The sequence below is a fragment of the Argentina silus genome (assembly GCF_951799395.1).
Source record: "Argentina silus genome assembly, chromosome: X".
NCBI lineage: Eukaryota > Metazoa > Chordata > Actinopteri > Argentiniformes > Argentinidae > Argentina > Argentina silus.
Genome location: NC_139653.1, coordinates 3083701 through 3096719, shown reverse-complemented (window position 1 = coordinate 3096719; position 13019 = coordinate 3083701). Strand labels below are relative to the sequence as shown.

The 13019-nt window shown below is 44.9% G+C and overlaps 1 protein-coding gene across 1 annotated transcript in view; it reads right to left on the bottom strand.

The window, feature by feature from the left end:
* Positions 1-5549: 5549 nt before the first annotated feature.
* Positions 5550-13019, bottom strand: part of fbxw4 (F-box and WD repeat domain containing 4) — a 26850-nt gene continuing 19380 nt past the window's right edge. The window contains exons 7-9 of the mRNA XM_083695395.1: positions 7845-7985; positions 5889-6030; positions 5550-5693 (exon numbers count right to left, since the gene is read on the bottom strand). Coding sequence (XP_083551521.1) covers positions 5562-5693; positions 5889-6030; positions 7845-7985 — 415 coding nt within the window. The 3' untranslated portion in view covers positions 5550-5561. The remainder of the gene's footprint in view (positions 5694-5888; positions 6031-7844; positions 7986-13019) is intronic.

Below are 13019 nucleotides of genomic sequence, written 5' to 3'. Positions count from 1 at the left end.
CAGAGATGGTTGGGCTTATGCCTAAAACCAATAAATTGTACAAATAAATAAATAATAAACTTTGCAAATGATTTATTATAGACGTGTGAAATGTGTGAGGGAAACGTATTTCATAACGCACAAAACCTAGGCTGACTTTTTTCAAATTTCCCAGCATGATGAACAATGTCACCATGTTTAGCCCTTCATATCTGTGTCCTACCTACACTTCAGCTACTGACCCAGCATACCCTAAACCAGCCCCCAGCCCCCCACACAAAGAACACTGACTTGTTACAGACCCAGGCAACCAGATGATTGACCCACAATAACCCAACATACAACTAATACGTGATTTGCTAATACTCACCACTGGGTGACAGCATTTTATGTCAAATCTGTACATGCAGGAACTCCCTGAATTGCAGCCTGCAATTACACTCTATTGGACATTTCCCATACACAGAGGACCACATTAACCAAGCACAGGATTTGAATTCCATTTAATCTTGAGTATCCTGAACATAGTGAGTTGGACAAATGATAATACACAATATTTATTATGCTTATGGGGATGCCCAACTTGCGATTTTGGTGCCCTGGCTGCCATAACTTGCACACAGCTAGATTATTTGATGGAAACAAATTGCCATTATTTCTCAAACTGAGGGAATCTACACCATATCTATCTCTCTATTTCCCTCACCCTCACTCTCTCTCTCATCCTCCCTCTCTTTATCTCTCTCTCTTTCTAACTCCCTCCTACTTCTCCTCTCTCTTTCTCTCTCCCTCTCTATATACCTCAGCCTCCCATCTCTCTTCCTACCACTCTCTCTCTCTATCTCTTTCTTTCTCTCTCTCTCTCTCTCTCTCTCTCTGTCTCTCTCTCTCTCTCGCCCCCCCCCCCCCCCCCCCCTCTCTCTCTGTGCTTGGCGGTTTCCTCTCCTCAGGGGCAGGTCTTTGAACCTTTCAGCCCAGTTAAAGGGAACAAAAGCAAACAAATCACATTGTTCTTTCAGGAATTTTTCTTGTTCACTGCCTTTCATTACCTCTTTTTTAGGCACTCTCTCTCCCTCTCTCTCATTCAGGGATCCGAAGTCAATGGTTCCTTACATCCCAGCTTGACAAGTCAGGAGGATACACGCTAATCCCCTTAATCTGGCCTTTCTCCCGTGCGCAGCCACAGGGAGAGAGGGAACACAGAGAGTAATCCTGTAGAGGACACAATAGGATTAGGCTCCGACCCTCCGAGTGACAATCAGGTATCTACTGACTGATCTGCAAAGTAGGGCCCCGACTTTCTTCAATCTGACTTATTTTGGCAGGAGAGAGAAGGAGGAGGGCTGCGTGGAGGGGGGGGGGGGGCTCTGTCTTTCTTTGAGGGGCTGCTGGAGGTCTCTCTCTGACAGGCCTGTGTTCCTCAGCACCGGGGACCCTGGGATGACTGACAGGGGAGGGTGGGGTCAGAGTTGGGGGTGTCAGGAGTGGGTGTTAAGAGAGATTGGGGTGTGTATTAGGAGGTGGCTATGGTTGCTGCTCTCACCAGAATCTTTTACAGTTAATGTGATTGCGATTTATTTTGCATGATTGACTGTTGGCTGAGGGAAAAAATCACATCTTGCAATATAGATAATTTTGTTTTAATGTATGGGTCATAGTGCCATTCCACTGGCTAATAAAGCAACTGTGGTATATGGCATGTATGCATCTATCATCGTCACCAGTAGATGGCATCATTGGTGCAGTATTCTTGCTCAGGCCCTCTTTTGGAAAGGTGTTAAAACTGAGCACTTAGAGTACTCTACAGGTTTCTCCAACACCTTGATACATGACTGCACACCAGTGAATGACAATAAAAACTCATCACACCCCATATAATTCAGTCCATATTGAACACAGCCCCAACACCTCCAAAGAAACAAAAACAATTTTTTAGTTGTGAGATGCACTGATGCTCAACAGCATGTCCTTGCTCTGATATCTGATACACACTGTGGCTCTACATCAACCACGCCCTCTGAGACCACGGATGCAGGGCTTCACCTCCACTGAAAAGGGAAGCCCTCCGTTCCATTCAAGTCCAATGAACTTGGCCAAGAAAAACACAGGTTGGTTCTTCATGTTCTCATGTTACCGTGCTAGTCTTGCTAAGTGCAGAGGGTAAATTACAGGTTAGCCATTGTGTGAGTGAGAACAAAGTCGCAGGAAGGTGGATTTTTCCGTGTAAGACAGGTGCCTTGTGGTAACTGTGTGTTTATCTAGTGTAAGAGAGCTGGCAACAGGAGTGGATGAGATGAAATCCCCATTTCAAGGATTGATCCAGTCCAGGTGAGGCTGGTGGAGGTAGAAATCTGAGGATTTCTATGCTTATATTTTTCCCCAATAAAATTGTTATACAAAATAAAATACTTATTATTCTCCTCAGACTTCATTGAGAGAAAGAGAGGGAACATGTGAGGGTGTGTGTGTGTGTGTGTGTGTGTGTGTGTGTGTGTGTGTGTGTGTGTGTGTGTGTGTCTGAGTGTATATGTGTATGTATGCAAGTGCGCACGTAAGTGTGTGAGAGAGTGATTTATGCCTTAAAGTGGGCCGCCACAAACCCACAGTTGTATCACGATGCTCCTCTTATGGTTACCCTCTGCTAAATATACTGTTCTTCTCATCTCAGCTGGATGTGTTACAGTTGGGGTCACAATGGTTTGCCATCTTCATACCTGCTAGATCTCAGAAAATGCCTAGACTCTTCATTTAGAGATAGTGCTAAACAAACAAACAAACAAACAAAAAAATACACAAACAGATAGACCAGTACAAGAGCATGGTTGGTGTACTTAAATGTAGCCTTTCAATGTAGGCCTATTTTAACTTGACAGCCAGTGAGTTAGTGGAGGGTAAATCCAAGTAAACTCAGTTTAGCCACCTTTTTATTTTGGTGAATAGGGTTTATCCGCCTTTTCTGTGTCAATGTTATCTGCATTAGGGTTTACCCAACAATTTTTTGCCACTACATCAGATCATCCACATCAACACATCCACATCATCATATCTAAAGTGCACAGTGGTGCGATATAGCTCTCAATACTACTCAGGAACTACATACTTCATAAAATGTACACAGAAAAGAATACAAAGTAAATCATTAAATGTTGTTTGCATGGCTAAAGTGGTTGTAGTGATATTTGTTAACCATGTCAAAAGAAATAAATCTCAACATTATTTATAGTGTAGTGTTTCCTCTTTGCCTACAGAGAGTTGTGACTAACAGTAGCTTTGTAGTTTGGTATGCATGTATGTATGATGTCACCAAAACAAAGGCGTCATGGGATGAGAGGGTGAGGTGGAATCTTTTGTCCCTCTGTTAAGCTTCCATCACCTTAGTGAACTTCCGCCAACTTCAAACTGACACTACAGAGGGTGAGGGACACGTACAGGCAGGAACCACATCACTCACTCCCCCAGAGCATGCAGAAGAGAATAGTTGATAAAACGTGTGTGTGTGTGTGTGTGTGTGTGTGTGTGTGTGTGTGTGTGTGTGTGTGTGTGTGTGTGTGTGTGTTCATGAGCGTTGTGTGTGAGAATAGAATGTGTGTGCACATGTGTAAGTATGTGGCATGACTGTGTTAGTGTGGAGTCCTTAGATGTGCCAAGGAATACCACAAATACCCTGTATATACAGTTAGTGTGTGTTTGTGTGTGTGTGTGTGTGTGTGTGTGTGTGTGTGTGTGTGTGTGTGTGTGTGTGTGTGTGTGTGTGTGTGTGTGGACTGTTAAGGTGAGACAATGGATACCGCAAATATCCTTCCTGCAACCCAAACAACCCAAACCCACCTCAAAGCCCCACCCTCCACCACCTTCGTCCTGTCAGGGGTCTTCATTTCAACCTCTTCCTGGGGGGGAGGTGGGTGTGTTTGTACATCCTCCCACATGCAGCCACAGGCATTTCAAACCACACCACAGGCTTTTGGATACAATCCGCTCTGATTAAATCTTCATCATCCTCATCATAACCATTATTGTCATTGTATCATTGACTCTAAACAACATCACCAACCCTCTCCCACAGTATTCCCCCCCCACACACACCCCCGAGGCTGCTGACTGAGTAGCTGATAATAAAACCACTTCTCTCAGCCTGGTTTCTGTGGGCCCCCTCCCTGGGTGCCTATGATTAATTCAACCCTGTAGAGGGTCCCCGGGGACCACATCTCCTGCATGGTTGTGCAATGTCTGTACGCAGCCTGATCAGGCCTCTTATCCGCCTACTGAGATATTAGCTAATGGATGGCCCCGCGTTACATATGATCTAATATATGCCATTAATGACCAGCAGGGAGGGTCTCGGAGAACACACACAAACATGCACGTGCACGCACGCACACACACACACGCCCCCCTCAACCTGACATGACACATCCACACCAACCCCCCTCCCAACCTAACACAGCCACACAGTTTGCCACCACACACACACACACACACACACACACACACACACACTCACACACACACACAATGTACTCGCCTGCTGACAAAACACATGACACTGAGGAGTTAATCAGACACATTTTTGTTGTATCTATAATGTACCAGGTGCATGTATGTTTGGATATCATGTCTATAACTTTGAGTATGTGTGTGTATTTATGGTTTAGATATAATGTGTATGACTTTGAGTATGTGTGTGTATTTTATCTATGTCCATCAAAGGGATCCTCATATTGTAATATGTGGATTTGGAGGTCAACCACCTCAGTCCTACAGCCCTCTAATCTCAGGTGTTGAGGTCAAATGAACGTAAACCTAAACAGTGTGTTCTATAGAGGTGTGATGGTCCTGTCAAAGGCTAATGTGATTTTATCCCCTCAAAGCTTCCGACAGGATCCACAGAGTGTGAGGTGGAAACACCATCCTGTGTGTTCCTCAGTGGCAGTTATCCAGGGGCTTTAGCCTGTGTGTGTGTGTGTGTGTGTGTGTGTGTGTGTGTGTGTGTGTGTGTGTGTGAGAGAGAGAGAGAGAGAAAGCCTCAAGTCCACTAGATTAGTCCTGTAACAGCAGGTTCCAGCTGTGTTGCCCTGGCAGAGGTATCCATGTGGGTATCAGTATGAAATCATCATCAATCATCTGTGTGTGTGGGGTACCTATGTGGGGTATTTGTTGGAGGTCCTGTTTATCTATTTGAGTAGTCTATGTTTTTTAGGGGTCATCCTAAACTAGCCACTCATGCCCCTAATATGTGGACAATCCATGTGTAATGGGTGGGATTCGAACTCGGGTCTCCCACGTGGAAGGACCAAGTGTCTACCATTAGGTCAAGATGACATACCAGGTCACAGCCAACTCTTACGTCAGTCTAAGATCACAACAACGGCAGCACTCATGAACCCAATCTGATCTCGTCAAACAAATTAGCATGCAGTTCAGTTGTAGTCATTTCAACTAATGCTACTGAAACCCCCCTATTATTTTCATGTCACTTTTCTGTCTATTTATGTGCAAGTAAACAAATAAGAAAAGTGAATGAACATTCTATTGTCAAAATACACAAATAACTTTATTGTAATGAATTCCATCTGTGTGGAGTGTTATCTGCATGGCCGAGGGCCCTGTCTGAAGTCCAGAGAGTACAGAGCAGTGGCCAACGCAGCGTACAGGTGAGAGGTGCTGAAACGTAGGCAGTACACCGGACTACTCACTGACGAAGACAGCTGGAACATCTGTGGAAATGACAACAATGATATTAAATAGGTGCATGAGCACACACAGACACACACTTGACAGATTGTGCATAAATAGACAAACAGACAGACAGACACTTACCTACACACACACACACACACACACACACACACACACACACACACACACACACACACACACACACACACACACACACACACACACACACACACCTGTAAGCAGCAAGTCTGCCGCTTGTCCCACAGCCGTATAACACCGTAATAGGAGGAGCCACTGGCGATCATGTGATTCCCGTCCGTCTGGACGCAGTACAGGGCACTGTCGTGAGGCTCCTCCCACTCCATGACACACTTCCTGTTGAGGATCAGGAAATGATGATAGACTCAACCCATTCCATTTGAATGATCAATCATCATAAACACAGCCTACTCTGCATCAGCTCAAATGTCCCAATGTAGATGGGATGGGACACACAGGTGTATAAAACCTATGTGCAATACAGGGCAGAGGGCCTGTATATTTAGGGAAGGATGTGTTTTGAGGAAGGGCAAGTGTGTGTGTGTGTGTGTGTGTGTGTGTGTGTGTGTGTGTGTGTGTGTGTGTGTGTGTGTGTGTGTGTGTGTGTGTGTGTGTGTGTGTGTTTATAAGAGGGGGAATGTTGTGTGTATGTTGTGTGCTGAAACTTCATCTGTTGTTTACATGGAGATACGGGGAGATGGGAGAGTAGGCTGGGTTTGCGGTGGGGAAGGCGGGGGAGGTAAGAGAAAGTATTTCGGGAGTTCTGCCAATAGAGATCGATCCTCCATTAGAGGCTCATCAATAAGTGATGGAGAGAGACCAGGAGCAGACAGCAGGGCAGACGTCTGGAGTCTCACACACACACACACACACACACACACACACACACACACACACACACACACACACACACACACACACACACACACACACACACACAACCCTAATTTTAGCAATCCAATAAGGGCGAGGTCACTGACTGTCATTGTGTCCTAGAGTATTAAGACACCAGATACTGTGTAAAACCACTTATAGCTTAGTTGTGATTCTACCCAACTCAAACGTCACCACTATATCTATCAGTACTAACTCACCTTCTCACTGGTGTCTCTGGATGTGTTTCAGAGATGATTTAAGACAAGAATGTATGTACAGTATGAGTTATAGGTCCACTTGGGCTGACTCCCTCCCCTATCTCTCTTTTCCCCCCTTTCTCTTCCAAACGTGGTGTGTGGGAGAACAGATGAGGTGAGAGAACGCCACCGAGGGAAACATTCTGCCAATATGGCCCAAAGGACACCTCACAACATTACTGGCTTACTGTCACACATCTACACACAACATGACGCAACTAAATCCAAATCTACCATGACAACAAGACACAACAAAGACACATAAAAATAAACATACCTGTGTAAGAAATGTGCCATACAAATAAAGTTTCATTGATCGAAAATGTGATTGATCCAACTCTTACAGTATGTGTTTGTGTGGAATTTAGTCTCTAGAGTCTCAAGTCACTTTCACACTGGTCAGTTACACACACTCAAGGAGACTCAAGGGCCTTTTTTTTCCACGGAAGCCCAACTTCCAGACAACCAGCGCCTCCTCACTGTCCCCTGGAGCCTCCTGGGTGCTTTGTGTGTGAATTATTGATGTCTAAAGAGGGACCCCCACCCCCTCCAAACTCCCATGAGCTATCTGCCAATCAGATCGTATTTGTGTTAGTTGACTGGTCCCCCATACACCCTCCCTGCCAACAATACACACACACACCATCCTAAAGTGGTACCCCCTAATCGCAGGACCCTGTGTGTGTGTGTGTGTGTGTGGGGGGGGGGGGGGGGGGGGGGGGGCATCAATATGGGCACCGCCCAGAGAGATCTGGGTTAGAGCCCTACTGTGCTCTTTCAGGAAAAGGAGGAGGGGTGTCGGGGAGTTCTTGTCTGTTCCTTCCTGATCCCACAAAAAAAAAGGGTTGTGGCTTTGAGTGAATATAAATGGACTACTCATACAAAATACAATTCAAATAAAAATTATCGATTGATTGATAGAGTGACCAACTGACTGTCATTATAATTGATGGATTGACGGACAAATGAGGCCAGTGATGGATGGGTTAGGGTTAGGGTTAGGGTTAGGGTTACTACTTTGGGCTGATGCGGAGGTCCCAGGAGCGGATGTAGGTGTCGTAGCCACAGGTGAGCAGCTGGAAGGGCGACTCGTAGGTGATATCCAACACACCTGCTCCTCGACGGAACTCTGAGCCCAGACTAGACACCAACTTACACCTGAGGGAGAGGAGAGAGAGAGAGTTAGAGAGAGGGAGAGAGGGAGGGAGGGGGGAGAGAGAGAGGGAGAGAGGGAGGGAGGGAGAGAGGGGAGGGCAGAGAGATAGAAAGAGAGGAAGACAAAGATAGAGAGTTAAGCACTAAAATGTTACATGTACTACTGTAGTATACCCTGCTGTGCCAGCTAGACTACTAACATGTCCGATACAGGATGTTCTCTGTGCTTCAAACGATGACTTAAAAAGTTTGTTTACACCCCAAACCACCTATGAATAATCAATGGATCTTTATTATCTATTATCATTTTGCTGTCTAAGGTATATTATTATATACAGTGAGGTGAATTGAACAGGATCTCCAGCTGTCTCAGAGTCTTTATGCGAGTTGGCCCTTTATATAGTGTAAATATACAGTATACTATTATATTAATCTGTCCCATTACTTCTGGTGCCCTGAAATAGAGGGAATAAGAATAAAGTGTTGTCTTTTGGTGGAAATGGTGAAACCAATATGTACCAAATACCATCAAATAAAAGCTGAGAATCTCAACTTTAACCTCATAGTAATTGTTTGATTTAAAATCCAAACTTTAGGAGTATAGAACCAAAAGAAGAAAAAATGCTTCACTGTCCCATTACTTACGCAGGGCAATGTATATTCTCATAAGCTCTCTCTCTATCAATCTCTATATGTCCTAGAGGCTCCAGACCACCCAGAGCAGATCAAAGTATCTGGCTCTGAGGCAGATTACATATAACACCATTAAGGATGGAGGTGTGTGTGTGTGCAGGACAGTCCATGTGTGTGTGTGTGTGTGTGTGTGTGTGTGTGTGTGTGATCACAGAGCTCCTTTGCGCTCCCCGCTCTGTGGGCTCGGATTATTGGAGAATAACTTGCACTCCGCAGGATGGATTATTGCAGAATAACTGTCTCTTTGTTGCTGTTTAATTCCCTCCATGACCATGACTGTGCAACTCGCAAACCTTTGATACCTGCCTCCTAGCAACTATTTAAAGGAGGCCACTGGCCCTGGCGACCTACCGCCCCTCTAAAACTCACTCGTGCCCCCCTTCTGCCCCCCCCAGGCCCAAACGCCAGGGGCAGACTGGTAATCCCCCAGCCTCACCCCAGGGGGGAATCTTATTGGACGAGGTCTTTCCCCACGGGGCGTCTTATTGGATGAGAGCTTTCTTAGTGTTGGAGTCTGATGACTAAGCCCTGGCCAATGGGGAGTCCCTGATGAGGCTCTCTCTCTCTCTGGGTCTGTGTGGGGTACCCACTACCACTCATTTTCTCCTTACGGCTAAAACCAGTGGCTTAACGCAGGCAGGACAAAGAGAACACCACTCGACCCAAAGGGATAAAGCCAAGTCATTCATAACTCAAATAGAATGTCTTGTAGAGAGCACCTCAACCACTCAACCAAAATGAGACAATCAATTCATAACTCAAGTTATGATGACAACACAGTTAAGATGATTGCACCAGAGGTCTTCCTTCACTGGCCCTGAGAAAATGTGAAACATCTACACCGAAGCAAAAGAAAAAAAAACAGATCCATAAAACCAGTCTTCACATCTGCCTGGGGATCTTAAAGCCAGTAATAGCACTGTGTGATGGGGAACGATGTGCAGCAAAACAGCAGGGATTCTTAAATTGTTAGGTCACCGTCTTTTATGAGGTAGAGGATGATTACAGGATAGGAAACATAACCATATAATCTGTCAAAATGACTGTATCTGCTGCAAGCTGCCTTTGAGCTGCGGCGTGATTGTGTGATCTGACCCTCGAGTCCATACCATCACATACCTGACTGAGGCTGGCCCAAAACATGCCTGAGTGGAAAGAGTCATATAGTTGAGTCTTCAAAATAGCATCCTAGATGAGTCATTACCGTCACAAACCTCAGTCTGTCCAAAGGAATGCCTGAATGTAAATTGTCACTGGGTTGAATCTATGAAATAGCAGGGATGAGTCATCACCGACTCTTCAGAATGCTCATCATAGAATGCCTGGGATTCAAAGTACACTATAAATAATGCTGTTTTCTATGGTCACAACTTTAGGATATGGTGAATGATTTCTAAATATGACAATCTTCATGAAATTGTACATTATGCATTTTACATGTACAGTACCTGCAATAGCACCCTAACAAAGCTAACAACTATGGCAAATTACAGGGAAAAATTATATAATTACAATTATGTGCAAAGTATGAAGCATAGGAGTGGGCAGTGAACTAATCATTCAGTGGCTAGCTAGTCACTGAAATCAGTGGCATACCCCAATTGTCTTACGTCACGTATCTTCATTCTAGTGCAACTTAGCTTCGTCTGAACTACCTGTCTTATACATCAGGGAACGATTCTTGATTTTTCAATTTCGTATGAAATGTGACTGGCAAAACCATTTGGCTAGCTGACCATGCTATTTTTTCGTCCTCATTGCCAAATGTAATGAATACTGCACAATCAATTTCAAAACTTCTTTGCTAGACATACAATCATGTAATTAAGAAAGACATTTGAAAATCACTTATGGATTTATTGTTAAAAAGTTTGTCTCTCCCATTGTAACCATGGTAATGTAGCTAGGCTACTTTTTATCCTTTGCTTGTGAATTATAAAAGAGATCAGGGTGGAGATCAGCGGAGTATAAGTCATAAGACAATATGCTTCTTTTTCTTTCTTTTTTTTTACATGCATACACACACACACACACACACACACACACACACACACACACACACACACACACACACACACACACACACACACACACACACACACACACACACACACACACACACACACACACACACAGAGGGTCAGAGCACAGGGTCAGCCGCAGTGCAGTGCCCCTGGAGCAATTGGGGGTTAAGTGCCTCGCTCAAGTGCCTTGCTCTTACACATCGACAGTGGAAGGCACTTTTGGAAGGCACCGTTGGCACCGGGGATCGAACCAGCGACCCATAAAAACAGGTATGGTCTACAAGCTATGAGAAGGAAAGAGAGAGAGAGAGTTGAAAGAACAGGGATAGATGAGAGAGTGCAGAGAGCAGAGGGATAGAGAGTGGAGAGAGGGAGAGGAGAGGGAGAGACAGTGGAGAGAAGGAAAGGAGAGAGAGATGAGTGGAGAGAGGGAAAGGAGAGAGGAGAGGGAGAGAGCGTGGAAGGATAGACAGTGGACAGAGAAAAAAGGGAGAGAGAGGAGAGGGAGAGAGGAAACGAAGAAGAGTGTGCAGAGAGGTGAGGGAGAGCGAGAACTACTTTTCTGGTCCCTTAGGAGTGGCTGCTTTTGTATGCAATGTCCCATGACCTTAGTGGAACCACAGAGCAGCTAGTCCAACTGAGTCTGGCTGAGCGACTTAATGGCGACTCAACTAATTGTGACATGATGGTGACTTGGAGCCAAACACATTTCCTGTCAAGGGAGAAGAAAAAAAAAGACTGAATTTCTGTTGGACTAAAATACTAAATGTCCATGATTTCCAGGGAGGATGTTTCAGTTCCATAAAATACCTGGTTTGGAGATGAAATGGACCCCAACACTGCTGTTATTGTGGGAGGGGGGTGGGTAGACTGTCTGCCTTAGCGGTGGAAGACGGAGTGATTATCATGAGGGAGAACTGATTGTCTGTGACACCCAGGGTGTAATTCTTGGTTTAAGATTGTCTGGTCTCACTGCAGGAGTCAGGTTGGCTTTAGGGCCACACACACACACGCACGCACGCACACACGCACACACGCACACACACACACACACACACACACACACACACACACACACACACACAGAATGCATGAAAAGAACCATTAATGAATTGACAGACTTATAAAGGAGAAGCTGGGGGCATTCTCTCTTGGTGTCAGGGGACTATAGAATGGCAGTGTGTTATTTCTGTGGCCCCCCTCTTGTAAGGTTAAGTCTGCAGTCTTAAACTGGGCCTGGGGACGTGCTGGGAAACAGCCACTCCTGTGAAAGGACGTCAGACAGGTAGAGAAAGACTCCTGCTGGGGTTTTCAGGCCATAAAACAAACACAGGGTGCCACCATCACGCAAAACCCCACTGCATGTCCACCCAATTTAGCCCCCTGAGCTGAACTGCAGAGAGTAAAACCACAGGGGTACAGAACCAGGCGAGGAATGAGGGGGGGGGGGCACAATGACCACCTTTAAATGTCACACGCGTTCTCTTCCCAAAAACAATGGCTGCGCAATTTGTATAACAGACTGACCTCCCAACTCAGACATTTAACCCTGTCCCTTTCACAGCACCGGAATGCCAGGAATCTTTTCCCAGCGATTGTTGGGGCTCCTTTTGAACGGAGGGGAATCTAGGAGCAATGGTTGGGGTTCTTTGATGCTTTTTTCTCTGTTTATCCATGAGCGAAGGCATGGTGAAAAGTTGGGTGCGCTCCGAAGGCGCCACTTGTGTGGGATCCCTCTGTATGGCTGATCATAGGCCCTTTGTGCCATGGAGATGAAAAAGACACATAATTAATTGCAGAGGAGAGGAGAAAAGAAATGTGTTAAATGAAATTTAAAAATCAAAGCCACAATGGAGTGAATGGCTTGAGGTTCTCCCTTAGCATAAGTGGGGAGGTTTTAGATTTGCATGGCAACACTTAAAAGGGCCAACATGGAGCAAGTGATTTATAAAGAGTGTTATACAATAGTGGCACGTCTGTCATAGAACAAGTGTGGTGTTCCGTTCAAGTCACAAACGTGATTACCTTTTGACATTAACGTATAGGACAAATAATCATGTGATTACCTTTTGACAAATAATTTAACTACTAATCGATGGGCTCTAATACGCATGTGCAAAAAAGTGCAAGAAAGTGAGCAAAGTCAGCTATCTTAACCATAATATATCTAATAGACACAATGAGACATGATCCATCCAGTTTTGAATACTGCAACTTTTGTGTGCATGTGCTGTGCAATAGATTTTCAGACTGTTTACTAAAACTCATATAAATGCAAATATACAATATAAATCATGTTGTAGAGTATTCTGAGTTGTTT